Source organism: Chiloscyllium plagiosum, chromosome 24 (assembly GCF_004010195.1).
Source record: "Chiloscyllium plagiosum isolate BGI_BamShark_2017 chromosome 24, ASM401019v2, whole genome shotgun sequence".
Classification (NCBI taxonomy): domain Eukaryota; kingdom Metazoa; phylum Chordata; class Chondrichthyes; order Orectolobiformes; family Hemiscylliidae; genus Chiloscyllium; species Chiloscyllium plagiosum.
The window spans coordinates 23,910,619-23,936,158 of NC_057733.1; the positions used below are offsets into that span (position 1 = coordinate 23,910,619).

The 25,540-nt window shown below is 40.4% G+C and overlaps 1 protein-coding gene across 1 annotated transcript in view; it reads right to left on the reverse strand.

The window, feature by feature from the left end:
- The window catches only part of usp43a (ubiquitin specific peptidase 43a), a 426,449-nt gene that overhangs the window by 308,409 nt on the left and 92,500 nt on the right, over window positions 1–25,540 (reverse strand). Inside the window, exon 3 of the mRNA XM_043714590.1 lies at window positions 14,971–15,071. Within this exon, the coding sequence (XP_043570525.1) occupies window positions 14,971–15,071 (101 nt within the window). The remainder of the gene's footprint in view (window positions 1–14,970; window positions 15,072–25,540) is intronic.

A 25,540-nucleotide genomic window follows, 5' to 3' on the forward strand; every position in this document is an offset into this window, starting at 1 on the left:
GCCCTTCGGCCCAACTAGTCCACATCGACCCTCCGAAGAGCAACCTACCCAGACCCATTCCCCTACATTTATCCCTTCACCTAACACTACAGGCAATTTAGCATGGCCAAATTCACCTAACCCGCACATCTTTGGACTGTGGGAGGAAACCGGAGCAAACCCATGCAGACATGGGGAGAATGTGTAAACAGACAGTTGCCTGAGGCAGGAATTGAACCCAGGTCTCTGGCATTGTGAGGCAGCAGTGCTAACCACTGTGCCACCGTGTCACCCAGATTGTTATGATTCTAAGTAGACTGCCATGTTATGTATGTATTAGAGTGGTATTGAGAGCTGAGAGTGTAACAATGAATTTTCCTGAAATACTGGATAAGATATTGTTCACACAAGCAGACTTTCCAAAAGTGGACCAAACTAACACTAAATACGACTCCAATTTGTAAACCTCTGAATTTTACAGTATTGATAACACAGGACTGATATGATGAGACCTGCTTAAAAGCATCTGCCCACTTACCATCACAAGAACAAAAATGACTATTAGTCTGTGAACTCAAATTGAAATAATGTCTCTCTCTGTATCTTGTCCTACTGCATGGAATATCATTCTCTTTGTGGTCACTTTTGGGTTTGATCAACATTTGTGCCTGTGTATTTATTTACAAAATATTCAGTGCCACCACAAAAGATTCACAAGAAGTTTTTTAACACTTAGTGCAAAGTAACTTCCTGAATAATTGAACATGACTAAAGGACTGCTATTATTTGGTCTCTAAATAGAATTGCCTGTCTTGCATCATAAAATTATTTATCAGTTTACACTTAGCACGAAAACCCTTTTAGGTAAAAATTTTGTAAAAAATTGCCCAAGCCCTTTCCAAAAATAAGTGACTAAAGAATCTTGGAAGGTGACAGCAAATTTTCAAAATAATTCCACCTCTTGTTGCAACTTACTTCATATATTAACTTAAAAATCACACAACACCGGGTTATAGTCCAATTGGTTTATTTGGAAGCACTAGCATTCGGAGCGCTGCTCCTTCATCAGGTAGCTTCTAGAGGTAGTACTTCCAAATAAACCTGTTGGTTGATGACCTGGTGTTGTGTGATTTTTAAACTTTGCCCGCCCCAGTCCAACACCGGCTCCTCCACATCATCTATTAACTAACTTTGTTAAATTGTCATCTGATTTTGTACATTAAACTTTCCTTCCCCACCATTCCAGGAACTCAACATTTTTTTTCCCAAATCATTGAACAAAATAATGTGCTTATCATCTTGAAATTGCTTCCACCACACCCCAATGTTCCAAGTTCTCCAGTCAGGGGAATCAACCTCGAGCTCCCTTGGAATCTTGTCTGCTTCAATAGGATCACTTTGTATTCTTCCAAACTCAAGGGAATATGGACAGACAGTGTACTTGGTGTCGGATCATGGACAATGATCTTAGCCCAAGAATCAATCTAGTGAACCTTCTCCCTACCATGCCCAAAGCAAGTAGATGCTTCCTTTCCATTTGGAACCCAAAACCACACAAAGTACTCCAGGTATGGTCTGACCATATGGTAGCAAGACTCTCTAATTCTTGCACTGCAAATCACTTGCAATAAAATTCAAAATGCCACTTTTGCCTCTCTAATTGATAGTTGAAACTGCAAGTATGCTAATATTTTGTGTTCCTTGGAAGAAGCCATGATGTCTCGATGAACATTAAGATTTTGAAGACTCATGCCTTTTAAAATTTTTCTGCATCTCCATTCTTAGTTACAGAGTGAATAATCTCACATTCGACACATTACTCTCCATCTTTGTGTTTCAGTGTGGCTGTATTGAGACTGATTTTTAAAAGTGTTCCATTAGGTCCTTGGCAGCAAGGTGACTGGGAAGGGAACATTGATTAACATCATCCACGTGTTACCATTCAGGATTGGAGTAGAAACCTTTTGTGGCCTGAAGGCTATAGAAACTGAGTAGTTGCATGATCTATCTTATGGTTGCTATCAATAAAGTACTGGGTTCTGCAAAACTTTATGTTGTTGCGTGTTTTCTAGCATGAAATGAGCGGCATTAGGTTTGGAATCAAAGTGATCCTGCTTCCATCAATCATGAATGCAGGTTGCCTCAATGTCAGACTGAAGAAACAGGACAACTCTGTCACTGGGTTCCCATGAAGCGAAGGCTAGAAAAGGCCATCACTGCTGAGGTTTTCATGTAGGTTTGACTATATCTGGAAACACGCAAGTAGACATGCTTTCTTCATTAATTTCTTCCTCTTTCAAATGACACAAGAGTACTGATCCTTAGAATTTCCATTTCAGATTTTTAAAAGTCCCAATGATGCTTTTCCCTATCAAAAATCAAAGATACAAACCACAAATAATCTAAACATTGCAAATTCTCTTGTCTCTCTTGACCCCTGTTAAGACCAAACTTTTTAAAAATCTGTGAATTTTTCATTTGCTGACTCAAAGGACTGCATGACAAGATTTCATGCTATTAGATTTTTACTAAAATCGACATTAATTAAACATCATATAGACAGTAATTAATATTAGACTATAGAAAAATTATTTCCCATTAACTTCACACAACCAAAATTCCAATGATATGCTTGTACAATACACAATGTGACATATTCTTCCAGGCTCTAAAACATTCCTGTTCATCATACCCCACTGGGTGAATCTGCCAGTATCTTTTCAATCAAAGTACCCTTCATTCATTCTTCTGAGTACACTCAGATAGACTTCCAGCAGCAAAGTATCCTCTGGTGGCACTTTGGTCTTTAACATTCCACAAACCTTGTTTCTTTGAACAGGGATTCTGTACTCACCAGCACTATGCAGTACTTGGTGATAATCCCAAAACAGTTCTCATCTTCTGCCTGTCTTTGCAGTACCAGTGTCTGATCATCATTACCAAACATCGCTCTTTGTGTCTAAACTTTTACCTCTTTTCAATAGATTTTGAGTTGAGCTTTTGTTTCATTACAAACAGGCCACTTGGGTCACTTTTGCATTATGATTGACTGATTTATTGTCATGTGCACCTAAGTACAGTGAAAGGCTTTGTTTGCGAGCAGTACAGTTCACATTCACAGTTCGTTTGATTATTGTATATGCACCAATATCAAGGTGATATGCACTACTAGGAGAAAAAAACTACTGTGCGTGCAGTTTTTAAAAGTTACCTAAGGCATGGAGGAGCAAGAATGAAGAACACCACCCTTAGCCACTAACATGGCAATATTTCTGCTGCATATGGATCTTAGAAGTCTGCAAAGTGGTAGGAAAAATTAGAGGCAAATAGCCCACCTCTGAACCAGAAGGTCAGAGTGCAGGATATGACTTTGCTCCTTACACCTTTACCTTGGACCAGCAAAAACTGGGCACTCAGGATAATGCCAGATAACGTGACTCCATAACTATCCATCCCCAATTCTCTTACCATGCATACACCAGTGAGCTGTGGAAAGGAAGTAATTGGAAGCATGCTGAGAAGGATAATTGGTTAGGTACCCCTCTTCAAACTGCATTGCCTTGAGTTAAAAGAGACATAACTAACTCATAAAAATGCAGTTCATTTCCTTCAAAACTGAGTATTATCAACAGAGAATAAGCTGACCCTCATCAACAACTTAATATGAGCTAACTGAATATATACTCTCAGGTATAAAAGAAAGACTCGTATTAATGTAAAGGTTTTCATGCCCTCCAAACGTATCAAAATGACCGGTGCTAATTAGGTAATTTTGAAGCTTGATCACTGTTGGTGAGCAATTTATGCACAAGCAGCTCCCACAATGTCATAATTTTTAAAAGATGTTTTTGTGATGTTAATTACAAGGGGTTTAAATATTGGCCAGGAGACTAGAGATAACTCCCCTGCTCTCCTTTGGCAAAGTGTATTGGTATGTTTTATATCCACCCAAGAGACCAATGGTACCTAGATTTTATGCTTCAGCTCAAATGTGAGGCTTGAACCCATCACTTTCTGACAATGAGGTAAGATTGGCAACTGACCAATCCATACTTTGGGAAATAGTATCTGATCTGGAACAGCAACCCAGGCCAAATATAAACAGTCAACCAGAAGATGAAGAGTGGGCAGGATGGGCAGAGAACTGATGACGACAGCCACATCTGATTTCTTGGTTTCAAAGCTGTCTGCTCTACTTTGGCTGCAGCAACCAGTTTGCCCTCCAAAAATCAAAGACAGGGGATCTTAGGAGATATTAATCAGAAGCCAAGACTTATTTTTAAAAATACAAATGCTGTTATGAGCACAGAATTTTTCTATTCTTTGACATTCATTAATATTAACAAATGCTGCAGCTAATACCAAAGGAATCCAAATTCTTTGAGGATTTACAGAGCCCATGATTTCAGATGATTTAAATTAACCCACATTCCTGAAATGACAGGACCACTGAAGCATTTAGGTTAATAATGACATATCCAGCATTAATTTAGTTCCATACCATCAGGTTTGGCATTGCTTTCCCATTACCCTCCAATGAAGTCATTAGAACATCATTTTATAGGGTCCAAGTGGACAAAACGAAGCACGATCAAAACTCAGTTTCCATTTCCAAACCTCCAGTAGGGTGGCACAGTGGCTCAGCGGTTAGCAATGTTGCCTCACAGCACCAGGGACCCAGGTTCGATTCCAGTCCTTAGGCGACTGTCTGTGTGGAGTTTGCACATTCTCCCCGTGTCTGCATGGGTTTCCTCCCACAATCCAAAGTTCAGTAGGTTAGGTGAATTGGCCATGCCAAATTGCCCATAGTGTTATGTGCATTAGTCAGAGGGGAAAATGGGTCTGGGTGGGTTACTCTTTGGAGGGTCGGTGTGGACTAGTTAGGCTGAAGAATCTGTTTCCAAACTATAGGCAACCTAATCTAAAAAAAGTGTCAAGTCTGCTTCTTTACACAAACATCCTAGCCCAAACCGTAAAGTTATAAGTAACCAACAGATTCACCTTGACTTATGGTCTCTCAGACAACTGGTCTCCCACATTTCCTGACATGGTGATAATTCATGCGTGAATTAGACAATGAATGTAAAGAGGATAGCTAATCATTGAGGACAGGATCATAGCTGAACCCAATTCTGACCATGCAGATAATATCAAGCAGGAAAGATTGAACAAGCTTGACATTTATCCTCAAGGGAAGTGAAAGCTGAGGAGTGATCTGATGAAGGTTTTGAAGATTATGAAAAAGTTCAATGCAGAATCTATGTTTCACTTGCAAGTGAGACCAGAACAAAGGATTATAATGTATGATATAGTTACTAATAATTCATCTAGGGCAAGCTGAAGAATTTTTCACCCAGAAACTAATTTTCATAACGAATAACACGCGTGTATCCTTGAGTATGCATGTGCAATGTGTCTGGGCATGCTTTTCTGTGTGTACATCTTGTGCATGTACATTTGTGTATGCATGTATTTCCTTCTGTGTCTGTACATATAAACATACAAACATAAAAATAATACAGAAAACATACATAGACACTTCACAGCAGGGTTGTTTAATAGCCATCAGGAACAGAACAACTGGGTGACTGGTAAATGGCAGTGACTGGTTAATGGCAGTGACTGGAATATGGTTTCACTATCATCTAGCAGCCAGTTTCCATTGGCCATGCAAGGTTTGTCACCTTGGAAAGAAGCCCAGATATGAATGGCCGGAGCATGGATTAGCAATATGCAAATCATGATGTGAGGATGTGGATAAGAGTCAGACTGTGATTTTGAACTACATGTAGACACAGTATGCTCTACACACACCATCAATTTGTAAAGGGTTAGGAGCACCACTAGGAGCCCTTACAAAGGATCATTGTGAGCATGTAGAAAACAGCTGCAATGATTCTATTTTATTTTCATGGGGCCAAAAGAAGAATGAGCAAGCAGTTCCCACTAGAGGAGAGGAAAAGACAAAACTTATTTAAAAAAAGAGACTATACAAGCCAATTAAAAACATTTACATGTGTCTATTAAACTGGATAGAGGGAACTTAAAAATAGACAGGATTCTGGTTAATCCAAGATGGAGTATGGGAAACATTTGTAGCTGTAATAGCTGCTCCTTTTTTGAGATAGTTTAGGTGTTGGAGGTGATTTCTTGAATTCCAGGAGCAGAAATTACTGTTTTATATGCTGTTGCATCATTTTGGAACTTTGGAGAAAAAAAATTGAAAAAATAGCACTTTTACAAGGGAGAAAGACAGATAAAGGCAGCGAGCACATGGTCTGTAAGGGAGAGAGAGAGAAAGAAACCCACACTACTAACTGACATAGCTATGAATCTGCGCAGTTACTGTCTTTGCTGTTTGGATTCAGGTATCGCTGGACATCAGAGTGCGTCTATGAATAATTCACAAACAGCAAAATTCACAACTGATCTTGGAGGAACCTGTTTGGGAAAGGTCACAGCACAGAATCCGGTAAGTCAATAGTTTTAAATATAGCCTTGCTATAAATTTACATTAGTAAGTAGAGTGGGCTCTTCCTTGATTATATGTTTTTATTGACATCGGTCTCTTGATTAAATTTTAAAGATATAAACATAAGTATTAAGCTAGCATGGAGCAGTGTTTTGTAGATCAATAAGACGGTGTTATATTCTGGGTCTGTAGATTGGAAGGAGCAAAATGGCCTTTAGTAGAGTGATATGCTCTTCTTGTCGGATGTGGGAGTATCAAGAGAGTTTACGGGTTACTGAGGATTATATCTGCAATAAATGCCATTGGAGCCCTGTGATCAGTGGAGTGCCACAATGATCGGTGCTGGGTCCACTCTTTTTCATCATTTGTAGAAATGATTTGGGAATGAACATAGGAGGTACAGTTAGTAAGTTTGCTGATGATACCAAAATTAGACATGTCGTGGACAGCGAAGAAGGTTACTTCAGAGTTCAACAGGATCTTGATCAGATGGGCCAATGGGCTGAGGAGTGGCAGATGGAGTTTAATTCAGATAAATGTGTGGTGCTGCATTTTGGGAAAGCAAATCTTAGCAGGACTTATACACTTAATGGTAAGGTCCTAGGGAGTGTTGCTGAACAAAGACCTTGGAGCAAAGGTTCATAGCTCCTTGAAAGTGGAGTTGCAGATAGATAGGATAGTGAAGAAGGCATTTGGTATGCTTTCCTTTATTGGTCAGAGCACTGAGTATAGGAGTTGGAAGGTCATGTTGAGGCTGCACAGGACATTGGTTAGGCCACTGTTGGAATATTGTGTGCAATTCTGGTCTGTTGTGAAACTTGCAAAGGTTCAGAAAAGATTTACAAGGATGTTGCCAGGGTTGGAGGATTTGAGCTATAGGGAGAGGCTGAATAGGCTTAGGGCTGTTTTCCTTGGAGTGTCGAAGGCTAAGGGATGACATTATAGAGGTTTATAAAATCATGAGGGGCATGGAGAGGATAAATAAACAAAGTCTTTTCCCTGGGGTGGAGAGTCCAAAACTAGAGGGCATAGATTTAGGGTGAGAGGGGAAAGATATTAAAGGGAGCTAAGGGGCAACTTTTTCACGCAGAGGGTGGCGCGTGTATGGAATGAGCTGCCAGAGGATGTGGTGGAGGCTGGTACATTTGCAACATTTAAAAGGCAAGTGGATGGGTATTTGAATGGGAAGGGTTTGGAGGGATATGGACCAAGTGCTGGCAAATGGGACTAGATTGGGTTGGGATATCTGTTTGGCCTGGACGGGTTGGACCAAAGGGTCTGTTTCCATTGCTGTACATCACTATGACTGTATCGTGTATTGACAGGCCTATCAATTTCACAGTACCCTTGTAGCAATAAAATGTCCCAAGGCCCCACATGAGGGGGAGGGGTTTGACTTGGTTTGGTGATAATTAACTCACTTTAAGTTTTAAATTCATTTCTCATTCTGTTGAGATTCGTAGTAAGCATAAGTAAACCAGCAGATTCATTAAGAAACCACTGCAAAGACTTATTTCCATTGATGTTGCAGTATCCCATAATAGGTGCACTTTTGAGGATGACAGACTTTCAGATTAGCCAGGCACAGTAAACCGGTCATCCTCATGGGGGCTTACATAAACTGAGTGCATAAACAAAGTCATAACCTTTAATATGGGTGGCACGGTGGCATAGTGGTTAGCACTGCTGCCTCGCAGCGCCAGAGACCCGGGTTCAATTCCCGCCTCAGGTGACTGACTGTGTGGAGTTTGCACGTTCTCCCCGTGTCTGCTTGGGTTTCCTCCGGGTGCTCCGGTTTCCTCCCACAATCCAAAGATGTGCAGTCAGGTGAATTGGCCTTGCTAAATTGCCCGTAGTGTTAGGTAAGGGGCAAATGTAGGGGTATGGGTGGGTTGCGCTTCGGCGGGTCGGTGCGGACTTGTTGGGCCGAAGGGCCTGTTTCCACATTGTAATGTAATCTAAAAAATCTAATCTAATCTAATATTCAATTAACCTTACAGAAAGAATCAAACCGAAAAGAAGGTTATCTTAAACAAACAAGCTTGCACTTCATCAGGTTAATGTTGGCAAGTTTGCCTGCGAGAAGAAACAACACTCCTTCGCTATCTCATTCCCAGTCCCAACTTGCAATTCATTTCTATCATTGATTACATCAATTAAACAATCTTCAAAGAGAATGGTTTCCATAGACCACAAACAATTGGTTAATTGTCCACACAGCGTTTTAGTATTTCTGTCTTCCCTTGTCCTAACCACCCACCCTTCCTTAACCTCCCAGCTCAGGAGAGTGAGAAGCATGGGTAACAAAGTGTCAAGGACACCAAAACAGGTGAGAAAAAGCAGATGAGGACAATAAATCACTAAGTAGTAACACCACAATGACTGTAGCTTGTTACTCATCCACTGCCTTTAGAAAAAAAGTGTCATAAAGGTGTTGTGCAATTGTCACGATTTGGAGACATGCCTTCCTTTTTAGTTGCCTTTATGCAGTTTTGCAGCAGTGGCTTCTTCGTTTGGCTTATAGACTCTCCCCGTTCTCAACAGTGTTTTGTCTTCTCTGTTTACCTCAATGAAAGCAGCTATTGCAACACTCAAGATGCTCAACAGTACCCAGGAGAAAGCAGTCTGTTTGATCAGCAGCCGTCTACTCTTGGTGCATAGTGGTAGCAGTGTAGTTAAGATGCATTGCAAAACTCACCAATGCTCTTTTGACTGCGCCCTTCAAACCCAGCAGCCTTAGCCATCGAGAAAGATAAAGAAAGCGAATGTATGAGATTATCACCACCTACAAGTTCCCCTACAAGCCATGCACAACCCGGACAAACAAATACATTGCCGTTCTTTTACTGGGTCAGAATCCTGCAATCACTTTCCAAACAGCACCCTTGTGTTCCTATTCCCCATGGATTGCACAGTTCCAGAGGCAGCTTGCTACCTCTTTCACCAGGGCCAATAAGGACAGGCAACAAATGCTACCCTTGCCAGCAATGCCAACATCCCATGAAAGAAATGAAAGAAAGGTCTATAGGGGTCTGCAAGAGTTTGTGTGGTTCACCCTGGTTATCAGGTCTCTGTCTATTCATCATTAGATCTCTGAATTCATCTACTTCATTTGCCCTACACAACTAAATGTTTTCTTTAATTTTTTTCTTTCGGGATCCTGATGGTCCTTTTCAGGCTACTTCCAAAAATCTTGGAGCTGTTTCAGTGTGTGCAGAATAGCTTGTCAATAACGTCACACCAGCTGCTATAAAATGCAGGAAGGCTTCCTAAACATCAAACAGCTTGCTGGAACGTCATCCCAAAACTACTAAAGTGTAGCAAAAATTTCCTGGGACTAACCACTAAAGATAAAAGTAGCTGACACACTTTTACTTTGGCAGATTAAGGATTAAGGGATATAGTGGTAAGACAACTTGGTGGAGTGATCTGTTCAAAACTAGTATCTTTGGGATAATGAATTTTGAATGCTGCATAGTTTTTAAACAAAAATCTCCTTTATTACATTTAACAATTAGCTGATTACCTGGAACGTTAAGTTGTGCAAATTGAAATAATTAAATTGAAAATGTGAAATTTAGCTCATCACATCCCAAAGTCTTGTACATATAATCAGGATTTGGAGATGTCGGTGTTGGACTGGGGTGTACAAAGTTAAAGACCACATATAATCAGAGTATATTAATCCCTCTGGAGGACTGAAAGAAAAGTGTTGTAGATAGAATGAAGATTCCAGGCACCATTTTTGTGCCTGTAAAGTTCAATCAGAATGCTTGCATCTACTGGACACAAAACATATTCTTTTGTTTATCTTGATTTCTCTTCACATCAAAGCAAACCAGTCATCAACGTGTCAAATGTAGGGAAGAGTTTATTCATGTCCCTTTGTGTAACGGCTGCTTTGAAGCAGATTACAGCCCAATCAAAAAATGAACTGCTCAGTCAGGTCTTTTAAGCTGTCACCATTAATTATCAAGGGGGTGGGGGGGATGGTTAGGTTCTCATTTGATGGAGATGGTCATTGCGTGGCATCTATGAGATGCAATGCTAATTTCTGGTTATCATTCCAAGCCTGGATATTGGCAAGGCGTTTACTGCTCATAGGCATCAACTGCTTCAGTATCTGAGGAGTCACAAATATTGTGAACGTTGTATATTGTCCCATTTACCAACCTTTGGCCCATATCCCTCTAAACCCTTCCTATTCATATACCCATCCAGATGCCTTTTAAATGTTATAATTGTACCTGTCTCGACCAGTTTCTCAGGCAGCTCATTTCATACGTGCACAACACTCTGCGTGAAAAAGACTCTAACGTCTTTATAGAATCTTCCCCCTCTCTTCTTAAACCTATGCCCTCTAGTTTTGGACTCCCCACTGTAAAAAAAAGACTTTGATATTCATTCTATCTATACCCCTCGTGACCCCTTCCACCAGTTTGCTGATGAATGAGAGTAGACGGATAGGACAGTAATTGGAATAGTTAATGCTTCAGATATAGGAAGGAAAAGGATGAGATTCTGAATGGTGAATATAGAAAGTTAGGCAGGAATGTAAAAAGGAGGTCCTCGATACTAATAATATCTTGATTACTCCTGGTGCTATGAGCTAGTGAGAGTAGGAATTGGAGGATAGAGCAGATGATTGCGTGTCTGAGGAGCTGGTGTATGGGAGAAGGATTCACATTTTTAAATCACTGGAATCTCTTCTGGGGTAAACATGACCTATACAAGAAGGATGTATTGCACCTGAATTGGAAGGGGACTAATATACTGGCAGGGACATTTGCTCGAGCTGCTCTGGAGGATTTAAACTACTAAGGTGGGGAAATGGGACCCAGGGAGATAGTGAGGAAAGAGATCAATCTGAGACTGGTACAGTTGGGAAAAGAAGCAGGTCAGACAGTCAGGACAGGCAGGGACAAAACAGAGAACAAGGTAGGACGGATAAATTAAACTGCATTTATTTCAATGCAAAAGGCCTAACAGGGAAGGTAGATGAACTCAGGGCGTGGTTAGGAACATGGGACTGGGATATCATAGCAATTACAGAAACGAGGCTCAGGGATGGGCAGGACTGGCAGCTTAATGTTCCAGGATACAAATGCTACAGGAAGGATAGAAAAGGAGGCAAAAGAGGAGGAGAGTGGTATTTTTGATAAGGGATAGCATTACAACTGTATTTAGGGAGGATATTCCCGGAAATACATCCAGGGAAGTTATTTGGGTGGAACTGAGAAATAAAGGGATGATTACCTTATTGGGATTGTATTATAGATCCCCTAAGAGTCAGTGGGAAATTGAGAAACAAATTTGTGGAGCGATCTCAGTTATCTGTAAGAATAATAGGGTGGTTATGGTAGGAGATTTTAACTTTCCAAACATAGACTGGGACTGCCATAGTTGTTAAGTGTGTACAAGAAAAATTTCAGATTCGGTATGTGGATGTACCTACTAGGAAGGTACAAACCTTGATCTACTCTTGGGAAATAAGGCAGGGCAGGTGACTGAGGTGTCAGTGGGGGAGCACTTTGGGGCCAGCAATCATAATTCTATTAGTTTTAATGTAGTCATGGAAAAGGATAGACCAGATCTAAACGTTGAAGTTCTAAATTGGAGGATGGCTAATTTTGACGGTATTAGGCAAGAACATTCAAAAGCTGATCAGGAGCACATGTTCACAGGTGAAGGAACGGCTGGGAAATGGGAAGCCTTCAGAAATGAGATAACAAGAGTCCAGAGACAGTATATTCCTGTTAAGGTCAAAGGAAAGCTGGTAGGTATAGAGAATGCTGGATGACTGGAGAAAATGAGGGTTTGGTTAAGAAAAAGATGGAAGCATATGTCAGGTAGAGACAAGATAGATTGAGTGAATCCTTAGAATATAAAGGCTGTAGGAGTATATGTAAAAAGGAAATCAGGAGGGCAAAAAGGGGACATGAGATAGCTTTGGCAAACAGGTTAAGGAGAATTCAAAGGGTTTTTACAAATACATTAAGGACAAAAGGGTAACTAGGGAGAGTATAGGGCCTCTCAAAGATCAGCAAGGCGGCCATTGTGTGGAGCCCTAGGAGATGAGGGAGATACTAAACGAGTATTTTGCATCAGTGTTTAATGTGGAGATATGAATAGGAAGGGTTTGGAGGGATATGAGCCAGGTGCTGGCAAGTGGGACTCGATTAGGATTGAATACCTGGTCAGCGTGGATGAGTTGGACTGAAGGGTCTGTTTCTGTCCTGTACATCTCCATGACTCTATGACTCGATATCAGAGGGATTGCTTGGTAGTAATTGGCACTATTCGCCAAGAGTACTTAGAATGATCGGGATCAGACTAAACTTTCTTTTGTGAGTTTAGTTTGTGACTGAACCATAAATACAACTACATGACATTCAACCATGAGCTGTGGTATTTTTTGTAAAGCCACCAGTTTCATAGTTTAATTACACACCTACCTCTCAAATAAAGATAATGAATCATTTGTGCACCCTATTAGCTGTTAGGATGATTCCAATGGTCAATTAGAGTATTACATATAGGTAAAAATCTTTAGTTCTTTAATATTGAAAGGATTAGTTTTATATCATTCTAAATAAATTCAGGAGTCTAATTTGAAATGAACCATGCTTTCAGAACATAGACAAATTTTCAAAGGAACTAAAGCATTCAATTATTGAATTTGTCATTGTGTTGAAGTAATACTTTGTCCACTATGAGCTCAGTTTTATGAGGTAGATTATGCAATTGCTGGCACAAAGACCCTCAGATCACTTGAGTACAATGAAGGCAGAGAAAACAACTGGAGGAGAAATGTTGCAGGTGGATTGTACATCCTTTACTTTCAAATGGTAGCCTTTATTGGAACAGCCCCCTCTCGATATCAGGAAATAGAACAATGCAATGACTCTTCTGGGTTCTCCAACTCATTGTCCATTTTCTCTCTTTGCACATCACGACACAAGGAGTACTTGCTGAGGAAATGATTCCTATGCCTTGAAGTTTAACCTCAGGCAGTCTAATAACCAGGATCATGTTATTAAAACTCGAAGGAAACACACATTGAAAGGAAAGATCTTTCTCGCGCAGCCAGGGTTTCAGCTTCTCACATAAAACAACTCAAGGAGAGGGACAGGGAAGTGAGAATTTTTCACAATGGGCTTTTGAAAATTTTAGCTCACAGGAAACTCCTCAAATGTATGAAATCATTCAGGCATTGATTAAACAACAACTTCCATTTATATGTAATATTAAAACACCCCACGGCACATTACAGGAGTGTAATCAGACACCATCATTAATATAATACCAAGCCTCATTTTCTACATCCATTTTGCTCCAATAAATGTATTAAAGCATAAAGCAAGTTTAATGTTTCTGTCACATAAATCCACCATTTCCTCTCACAGAAAACCTTCCATTTTGCTGGCGGATTTAATTATCCTAACTTTCTGAAGGCATGCTTAACAGGGAGCATCAGTCAGCCAAGACAAAGCCAGCACATCTATTAAGTAATAATGTTGCCTCACTTCTTCCTCCCTTTAAAAGCTGCTCCCAAAAATAATGTTGATCTACAGGTTTCCAATTACCTCTGATTTAGCAACAAGATTAACAGGAACAACGATGGGGTAAACTACTTTACTTTTAAAACTTGATCTCAAAATAGTTGTGTCACATTTATAAATTCGTGTTAACCCACAACGATCTGAAATAAAAGAATGAAATGGGTATCGTAAGCTGTACATTGTGATCTGGGCTGCAAGGGACGGGAGATGATTGGGAAATTTCTGCATTTACTGGTATATTCCTGATTACTTTGTATGGTAAAGCATCTTGTTCATATCCTGAATAAACTCAAAGAGCACATTTTCATCTCCTTATTTTGTTCTGCTGACTGAGGAACTTTCTTTGCTACTCGCATTAACAATTTAGCTGACATTCAAGAAAGCACAGTTTCCTGGTCCCTTTCTCTAAACAATCTGAACATGCATTGTCCCTCAGCAAGTAGCTGCTAAGCTGAATTGGCACTAAAAAGAGAAGCAATGTTCAAAGCACCAGCCCAACCTATTGAATAAAATCACAGTCACACTAAGACATGTCTGGAAACATCCCCAATTAGGCACACCAGTAACATCATGAATGGAGAGTGCACCACAGCAACTCCATAATTAAACCGCAAGAGCAGTAACTTCAAACCAAACTAAACACTGTTCCTCAGATACAAGATCCTGGGAAACCTCTGTAACTGGCTAGAGCTGTCCCCATTATACAGCGTTCTGTAGCTCCACATAGTAGATCAGACCTTTAAGTATTAAGGGTATTGGACTCCAATCAATTACAGCAATGCAGTAGCTTAGCAGACAGAAAAAATGCCATGTCACTTTCCAAACTCCCAGTGACAAGTAACTTATTATTTGTGGTGGGAGTTTAATATAGAAATCCTCAAAATGATTCTTTTCACTTCTCCTGTAGGGCTGAAGTTCAAGTTAGTGCTACCTTTGAATCATACTCATCATAGATACCTGTATTGTGCTTGAAAAAGTTCTTGAACAAAACTGTGAATTCCAACTTGCTGTGAGCTTTGCTGGCTTCCTGCAGAAGTTTCACCCCCGACATTGGAAGGCTGAGAAAAGAAATGAACATCATTAATGACAAGTGTTAAAAATATATTCATTCATGTTAAAAGATCATTGAGGGATTTGACTCATCAAGAGAATATCCAATATTGGTCTTTGCCTTACAGCGTAAGACCTTTCTGATTTGGCTTGAAATAAACAATAGTTGAGATACCACTAATTGTGATCACACATTGTCCAGCAGAACATAATTCCCTTGAAATCAAACAATTGAGCTGCTGTTGCACTTGGCCAACAGACACACCAAATATTTTCTCGTAAATTTTACAGCGAGAGTGGTTAGGGCGTTGAGTGGATTTTGAGATGGAGTCAAGCTTCTAAAAGGAAACTGTGAATACTCACCAGAAAATAAAAGGTTACAGGTGGCAAACTGGGAGGCGAGCCAAGGTCCTGTGGCTGAGCCATCCCAAACATGGTTGGCCAAATGGCCTCTTTTTGTTCTGAAACCATTTGTTACTCTATAAGTCCAATATACTTCAGGACCTTGTCTTCCTGGTGACTTTCAACTGACCAGAGATGTCTCACCATTCCCAATATCTCATTATAAATGGTTGGAAGGAGAATGGGGATTGGAGGGCTAAAACATTAGGACTGGAAGTCCAAGGAATAAAAGAACAAAAAGAAAGGTGGGCAAATAGAAAGTAAATTCTCAGAAAAAGTACATCTGCACAATGAGGGCCATACTCTGGTTTCTAGCAAAGTAGATTCCCAGGGCTAGTCCTCGTACAGATGAACTCTGCAAATGGAGCTGTATACTGCCAAATGTAGGAGAGAAAAATACTTGCAACATTAATGGGATCCTGCTCCTATATACAATAAGTAGCCTTTTCAAAGTGTTGTATGTGATGTACCAAAACCTGTTACAAAATTAAATGTTGAGGCAGAAACGTTGATCTAGAAGGGAAAGAATCGTTCGCCACCCAGATGCATGATGTCAGCAGTGAGCCAGTGTAAATGCTGCAGGAGGTGATTCCCCAGGCATCCTGCCCATGCAAACCTCCCACAGAGTAGTAAAATAGCAGGAAAAAGGTTTATGGTATAATTGGCTCCAAACAGATGGCCCAGATCTAAAATGGTTGCTGTTGACATCTGACTGGTGCAGGTTAATTGCCAGAGCTGACAAGATCATGGTGGATTATGGCATTCTCATAGGTGAATATTTTCCACACTGCATCAAATCAACCCTCAAACACTCCAGTTGGGAAGACTTTCAAAACTAATCTTCATTTCTAGTTTGAGATTAGCTTGCAAACTAACAGAAACGTATTACTCATGGAGTTTCTATGAATATGTATGTCATAGTTCCTCTTTAAACTTCTATTTTGCAATCTTGAAAGGACTTCAAATGCTATCAATTTTCAGTGAATTCATGGCCAATATTTTGCTTCAATTGGTCTCACATAAATATAGATTTACAGAGAATGAAAAATAAATCTTCAAGAAATGGCAATATCTCAGATGCCCCTAAGAGTGAATGAACTTGCATTTATACAACAACTTATCACTGCCTGAAGGTGTCCCAAAGCACTTTATGTTCAATGATTTTTCCTTTTGAAGTGCAGATATTGTTATGAAATAAAAGAGCTATATCAGAAATATATTAAAAACAGAATAATTTTAAAAAGGCCTGGGAACCTCAAAGAGCCTCATCATTAATGAAGCTTCCAATATGCATGAAATAACTCTAGAGAGGTTGGTAGCCCATCAAGTTACCCTTTGTTTACACGTGCATCGTACTTGACACCGGTCTGGCTTCCTCAGAGCCAGCTCTCAGAGTGAACAGAACCTCTGACACTCCTGTTTATATCTATCAGCCAGGGCTCCCTGATTGGACCAGATTAACAGTCCCAATCAAGGAACTCATTTCTGTGAGGTTCATCTAGCTGACCTTCTTATAATCACTAAAATACCCAGACCCATTTCTAATGCATGAATGGAGAGCAGTGAGCTCAATCCTGGCCGAGTGTAGATAAGACAATCAGGTACACTTTCTTTTCAGTGTGATATATAAATGAAAAGATGACTTATTTTTGATAAGACATTTTCAGGGTTAAAATAAATAGCTACATCAAAGCAACACAATGCAAAAATGGGACAGATGCACTAGTGTAGTTCCTGCATCTCCTCTTATTCTCTCTTTAAAATTGCTATTATGGACTGGGAATCTTATCATTATCCCCATAAAAGATTCTCTTTTAAAGACATCTAAATGAATTATTGCAATTCTTTGATCAAGTAATTGAAAAGGTCACATGTTTGATGTGTATATGAACTTTCATAAAGCATTTGACATTTTTTTTTAGCAAATGCAAATCCCAGAACCAAGCAATGACCTCACTGGCTGGGTTTAAGGTGATCAATCCACCACCAATATTATGGAGGGGACATTCCTCAGCAATGTGCCATATTGTGTAGATTTCACTCCAATCACCATTCATGGATTTAACCAGTCTGTGGGTTTCATCAGGCTTTTTTGACAAAGCACTACCTGCTGAGGGCAACATGATGGCTCAGTGGTTGGCAATGCTGCCTCATGGCGCCAGGGACCTGGGTTTGATTCCAGCTTCAAGCGACTGTCTGTGTGGAACTTGAACATTCTCCCCGTGTCTGTGTGGGTTTCCTCCGGGGTGCTCCAGTTTCCTCCCACAGTCTAAAGTTGTGCAGGTTGGGTGCATTGCCCATGCTAACTTGCCCTGTAGTGTTCAGGGATGTGTAGGCTAGATGGATTAGCCAAGAGAAATTCAGGGTTACATGGATAGAGTAGGGGACTGGGTCTGTGTGGGATACTGTTCCGAGGGCTGGTGTGGACTTGATGGGCTGAATGGCCTGCTTCCACACTGTAGGGATTCTGATTCTGATTCTAATAGACTTGTCTGCAAATTTAAGTCCATTGATTAAATAGTTATGACTGAAATATAAGCTTGGCTATGGGAGAGTAAACAACGAACACTGGTGAAAAACTACTTTTGAGCCTCAAGAGGGGCAACAGGGATCAGTATTAAAAAGACCATTGTTCTGCTTGATGGGCATAAAAGATCTCCATTTGTGTGAATGGGACATATTTGCTCGTAGGTGATACAAAACGTGGAAATGCCAGAAACAATGAGGAGAGTAATAACAGACAGATAACTGATTTTAGGAAAATATAGACAGCTGAAATGGTAGACACAATTAGTGAAAGTTTAATACAGCAAGGTGACAAGGGACACATTGTGGCAAAAAAATAGTGCTGACATGAACTGAACGATTCAATTTTAAAAGGGAGTGCAGGAACAGACAAACATTGGTGTCTGCAGACATATCTTCAAAGATAACAAGAACATTTGACCATGAGGCACAAGGGCTAAAATTGGCCATTCGGCTAATGGATTTTGCTCTGCCATTCAGTCATGGCTGATCCAAGAGTCCTCAACTCCACTTTCTTGCCATTACCTTATAACCCTCCATTCCCTTGCTGACTAAAAATCTGTCCATCTTAGCCTTGAATATACTTAATGACCCAGCCTCTACAGCCCTTTGTGAAAAGATTCTATAGGCTGACTACCCTCAGAGAAAAAGTGTTCACCTTGTCTGTGTTTTAAAGAGGTGATCTCTTATGCGGATTACACCCTCCCAAAAGGGGAAACAACCCCTCAACATCTACCATGACAAGCTCCCATTAAGAATTTTCTGCTTTAATAATGCCTTCTGAACTCCAATGAGACCAAGCCCAGCCTGCTCAAGCTTTCTTCATAAGACCATCCCTCCACACTAAATATTCAATCTAGCCAACATTCAATGGTTGCCTCCAGTGTCAGTATGGTAAAAACAATGACTGCAGATGCTGGAAACCAGATTCTGGATGAGTGGTGCTGGAAGAGCACAGCAGTTCAGGCAGCATCCAAGGAGCTTCGAAATCGACGTTTCGGGCAAAAGCCCTTCATCAGGAATAAATTCCATGGGCTCTGGATAAGTAGCTTAATGTGTGGAACCTAATCAAAGACTTCTGAAAATCCAAACATAGTACATCCACTGCTTCCCCATTATCTATCCTGCATGTTTCCTCCTCAAAAGAATTTAATAAATTTGACAGGCATAATCTTCCCTTCATGAAGCCATGCTGACTTTGTTTGGTCATATTCTGTATTTCTAAATGTTCTGCTACTGCATCCTGTGTAATAGATTGTAACATTTTCCAATAACAGATGTTAAGCTAACTTAATTTTGACACAGTCATCAAGTACTCAGGGGCAGAAGGTGGCAGAGAAGGCAAATCACAGCAAAAGGATTCAAATATAGGAGCAGGCTTGGCTTGTTGCAATTGGATGGGGACTTGTTGACACCACATCTGTGTACTGTGTGCAGTTTTGGACTCCCTGAGGAAGAATGTTCTGGCTATGGGAGGAATGCAACAAAGATTTACCAGACTGATTTATAGGATGACAGGATGGACGTACGAAGAGAAACTGGATTGGTTAGGATAATATTCAAAGAGTTTAGAAGAATGCGGGGGAGGGGGATATATAATAGAAAAGACAGGGTGAACGCAGGAAGAATTCTCATGATGACTGGGGAGTCCAGAACCAGGGTCACAGTCGGTAGGATATGTGTTAGACCGTTTAGCAATGAGATGACAAGAAATGTCTTCACCAAGAGACTGGAGAGCCTGGAATTCTTTGCTACAGGAGAGGGTGAGGCCAAATTATTGAATGTTTTCAAGAGAGAGTTAGATATAGTTTTGAGAGTTAAATTGTTCAAAAGTATGGAGAGAAATTGGGAATAGGGTGCAGAGTTGAACGATTAACCATGTTCATACTAAATAGCAGATCAGGCTAGGAGTGAAAGGCCTCCTCCTGTTCCTAGCCTCTACATTTCTATGAATCAGACTGGAAAAGCTAATGTTTTTCCCCTTACAGCAGAGATGATGACTCGGAGCAATTTTAATGGAGGTGTTGAAGATCATGAAGAATTCCGGCCAAGTAAATAAGGAGAAACTGTTGGCAATGACAAGAGTTTAGGTGATTGGCACAGGATCCAGCGGAAACTTTTTTTTTGGAACACTGAGTGGCTGTGAGTTGGAATACACTACCAAAGGGGATGGTAGAAGCAGATTAATTAGTAACATTCAAAAGAAAACTGGATAAGTATTGGAAGGGTAAAAAAAAGGAACAAGCCAGGCTAATTAGGTGGTTCTTCCAAAGAGTTGATTTAGATCAAGTGCTCTCCTCCTGTGCTGCATGACTCTATGACACTACATTTCCATCATCTTCATTAAAACTGTACTGGCCACTTGCCAAGGACAAATCAATGGTGCACACGTAGGTTATGAAATCCAAGAACTGCAGCACTTGCACAATGATGGATTTTTATTTTTTAAGTCGTTCATATTGTTTGTGCGAGTTTATTTATTCAGAATGAGTACGGTCTCCATTGGGAAACACTATATTTAGAAGACAAGACATTGTTCATGTTGACCTTTGTGACTACTGAACAGTAATTGTAAAAATGAGAAACATACCAGATAGAGAGCGCAAGAGAAACTTGACTCAAAATCATGTGGAATTGTTCATTTGCGAAAGCGCAAACATGTTTTAAAAATTCAGGGACAGCATGTTGCTACTTTTGTTTCAGACAATATGTTGGCAGATTTTGTTTACTGTATTTTACTTTTCAAGAATTATTTCAAATAAAAATGTATCGTGATCAAGCAATTGAAATTGCATGACAACATCAACAGTCCTACACTCTGATCTAAAAGTGAAGTTATTCAATGCTTTTGTAATGCTGTTTCCAATGTGCTGGTCCCAATCACAGAGGCCACCAGTCAATGAGAATCCAATATGGTTATTCCTGGCCACTGAACTGAGCAAATTCATAAAACTCATCAGTGTTGCTGCTGGTATCACAGAATCTAGAGTGAGCAACACCAGCACATTACAGATGTCCCCACTCTGTGGTTTTTCATGCACTCCGGGAGAAGCTGAAGCAAAAATGTGTGTCTAACAGGCTTTTGGAATTAGTAGAATAATAATCCAGTATATCCCTTTGTGAATACTCCCAGCTAGAATTTAAACAACATTCTTTATACTTTCGATTTATGCATAAGTGTTAACTCGTCAAGCAGTGGAAAATCTAAAGATATTAGTCTCCATAATACCACACTAAGCACTTTTCTTTTTATTTCTGTTTTGTATCCAAGCTTTGTACTGAGGTATTTGTACCGAAGATGGCGTGATTATAGGCAACCATTGTAAAAACTTCTCATTGTACTCATGTACTGGAGTACACATGACAATAAACTATATTCTGAGGGATATTTTATTGTATTCTAATTATTCAACTTGTGCACGATAATGAGTGTAACGCGTATACTGCATTTGGCTGGACCTACATTTGTTTTGGGTCTCACACTTTCCTCCATTAGTTTTGCTTACTCTCAATCTAACTAACAAAATTTTAAAAAGGCCTCATGTAAAGTATTAATTGCAAAAAGTGCCTTGTTTTGTTCCATCCATTAAAACGTGCATTTAAATAGTTGTTTGGTAGTAAAGAACTTAATTGTGTTGAAAGAGGTGTGCAAGTGAGGCTTTTTGACCTGCACTCATCAGAACAGACACAACTACTACTAAATTAATAGTAAATTTTGCAAAGACACATAAAATCTGAAAATTTCAATAAGACTCCAAAGCTATTGATATTCTTCTGCAAATGGTTTACAGATGCTTTCCTGCTCTGGGCAGACTCTCTTCCAGCTCTTCCAGCTTGCCTTAAGACAGCTTTCAGGTTGCATTGAGTTGAATTGCCTGAGAAAACATCGAGATAAAAACACAAAGCCAAAGAATACCCTTCCTGTATTCCATCCCCATAGCAACCTGACATTCTGGGATGTCTCAGATAAAGATTCAAATCAACTATCCCTGATTTCCATAACATGGGAAAATGCAAAGTTGTTCACTTTGGAAGTAAGAACACATGAACAGATTATTATTTAAATGGAGAAAAACTGCAGAAGACGATACACAAAGGGACTTGGGGGTACTTGTGCACAAAACACAAAGTCCAGCACACAGATGCAGTGACAATCAGGAAGGCTAATAGGATATTGGCCTTTATTTCAAGGAGGTTGGAGTATACAAACAGGGAAGTCTTACTACAACTGTCAAAATTCCACATCTGGAGTACTCCGAACAGTTTTGGTTCCCTTATTTAAGAAAATATATTATTTAATTGGAAGCAGATCAGACATGGTTCACGAGGGTGATCCACAGTATAGAGGAATTATTTTATGAACAAAGGCTAAACAGGTTGTGACTCTACTCACTAGAGTTTAGAAGAATAAGAGGTGATGTCATTGAAACATATAGGATTCTTAATGGCCCCTGAAAGGGTGGATGCTGAGAGGATACTCCCCCTCATGGGAGAGTCCAAGACCAGACAGCATGGTCTGAGAGCAAAGGGATAGAAATTTAAGACTGAGATGAGGAGGAATTTCTTGTCTTAGAGGGTTGAGAATCTTTGGAACTCCTTGCTAGAGAAAGCTGTGGAGGCAGAGTCCTTGTGTATATTCCAGGCTGAAATAGACAACTTCTTAATCAGTATGGGTATCAAGGGTTATAGGGAAAAGACAGGCAAGTGGACTTGAGGAATGTAGGATTGGCTTTGATCGGAATGGATGTCAGAGCAGACCCGAGGGGCCAAATGGTCTGCTCCTGTTCCTATTTGTTATGGACTTACAGTAATGATTTAAGTCCCTTATTGAGAAAACATAAGACATCATATTTCCAGCAAGAACCTTAAAGAGGGTCTCACCTATGAATATAAGGTTTCTCCATTTCTAATTCTGATTTCATTAAAATAAACACAGACCTTCTTAGTGCAATTCAATAAGTTCATCATCTTCTACAACCAGATGTTTTATCTCATATTTATAAATTCAATTCCCAATCTAAAGTGTTCTTTTCATTTTTATCTTTGCGTTCAATCATGAAGTTAGATATTTGTAACACTTTAAAGCATCAAAATATCAAAACACTACAGGAGTGTTATCAAACACAAAATAACACTGAGCCACATAAGGCGAAACAAAGTGAAATTAGCAAAAGCTTGTGGCATAGTGGCTCAGTGGTTAGCACTGCTGCCTACTACTACCAGGGACCAGGGTTCAATTCCAGCCTTGGGCGACTGTCTGTGTGGAGTTTACACATTCTCCCCATGTCTGTGTGGGTTTCCTCTGGGTGCTCTGATTTCTTCCCACAGTCCAAAGATATGCAAGTGAGGTGAATTGGCCATACTAAATTCCCCATAGTGTTCAGGGATGTGTAATTTCAGTGTATTAGTTAGGAGTAAATGTAGAGAAATGGGTCTGGGTGGGTTACTCTTTGGAGGGTTGGTGTGGACTTGTTGGGCCCAATGGCCTGTTTCCACAATATAGGGATTCTCTGATGAAATGGGTGTTAAGGAGCATTTTAAAAGAAGAGAGTGTGAGGTAGAATGGTGGAAAGGCTTAGGCAGTATTTTTGAAATATCCAGTATCCCGTCACCAATATATCCTTTATTTACATTGGCACAGTCCACTGACTGTGGCCAGCCAGCTCGAAGTCAGTCCCTGAACTGAGAAGATTCTGAATCCCTCGTTTAATTGTTTTTTTCTCTGGCCAAGGGGAAAGAGAAAGAAATTATCCTCCTCCAATACCAGAAACCAACAGTAGCAGTAATATACTGACTGTGGCCCAGCCAACATAAATCCCGTGTTTTTTTTTAATATATTAAACAATACCGTTTACAAAACAGTTAACATTAACAGCTATATACAAAGAAACAGCAATTTTACATTAGGGAGGAGCGGCAAAGCCAGGCCCCAAACCCTAACATTCAAGCAGGTTTTAGGGAAATGAGGACAAACCTCAAATCTCACTTGAACACCCTGTTTTTTTTACTCTACAGAAGCTGGTGCCCTATCACCCAGTCACCTTTTATTTACATATGGGAGTCCTTGTCACTGATCCAGCTCCCTCAGAGCCAGCTCTCAGAGTGACCAGAACCTCTAACATTCTTGTTTTTTTTATTTTTTTTATTTTTAAAAAATTTTTTTCTTTCTTTTTTTCTGCGGTAGTGCTTATTTTTTTCCCCAGCACCCATGTTGTGTGTGTGCAGGTGTGAGACACAGTGAAAGATACAAGGTGCACGAATCTTTATTCAGTTTCCACCACCAGGAAGAAAGGAAACACCCAAGTGGCCAGTGACAAGTAGTGCCCTTCACATTACAGGGCAGTGCTGTGTAACACCCTGTTTATTTTTTTTCTGTGCACGAATCTTTATTCAATTTCCACCACCAGGAAGATAGGAAAACACCCGAGTGGCCAGTGACAAACACTGCCCTTCACATCAAAGGGCAGTGCTGTGTGATTAAAACAGTGAAGGGGAGGGTAGGGACTAAATCAAAATAGAGTTGGAGGAGGAGGCGTCTGTTAATTTTTTTTCTCTCTTCTTCTTTCTTTCGTTAAACCCCCACACTACCGCCTAACTGCGGTAGTGCTTATTTTTCCCGAGCACCCATGGTGTGTGTGTGTAGGTGTGAGACACAGTGAGAGACACAAGGTGCACAAATCTTTATTCAATTTCCACCACCAGGAAGATAGGAAACACCCAAGTGGCCAGTGGCAAGCACTGCCCTTCACATCAAAGGGCAGTGCTGTGTGATCAAAACACCCTGTTTATTTTTCTTTTTTTTCTCCTTGCACATGTGCACACACTCACACTGATCCAACTCTCAAGATAGGCAAACACCCAAGTGGCCAGTGACAAGCACTGCCCTTCACATCAAAGGGCAGTGCAGTGTGATCAAAACAGTGAAGGGGGACACTTCTATTTATTTTTTTTGTGACAAGCAGTGACAGTCCTGTTTATTTTTTTTCTTCCCACACTACCACCTACCAATCCCCTGATTTTTTTTATTTTAACCCCCACACTACCGCCTAACTGCGGTAGTGCTTATTTTTTTCCCAACACCCTGTTTATATCTGTCAATCAGGGCTTCCTGATTGACCCAGGTTAACAATCCCCCATCACGAAGGACTCAAAGCCCTCCGCTTCTTTCTTTCCCGCCGTACCGACCAGTACCCTTCCACTGACACCCTCCTTCGACTGACTGAACTGGTCCTCACCCTGAACAACTTCTCTTTCCAATCCTCCCACTTCCTCCACCCACATGGGCCCGCCATGGGCACCCACATGGGCCCCAGCTATGCCTGCCTCTTCGTACGATATGTGGAACAATCCATCTTCCGCAACTACACTGGCACCACCCCCCACCTTTTCCTCCGCTACATCGATGACTGTATCAGCGCCGCCTCGTGCTCCCACGAGGAGGTTGAACAGTTCATCCACTTCACCAACACCTTCCACCCCGACCTCAAATTCACCTGGACAGTCTCAGATTCCTCCCTCCCCTTCCACGACCTTTCTATTTCTATCTCAG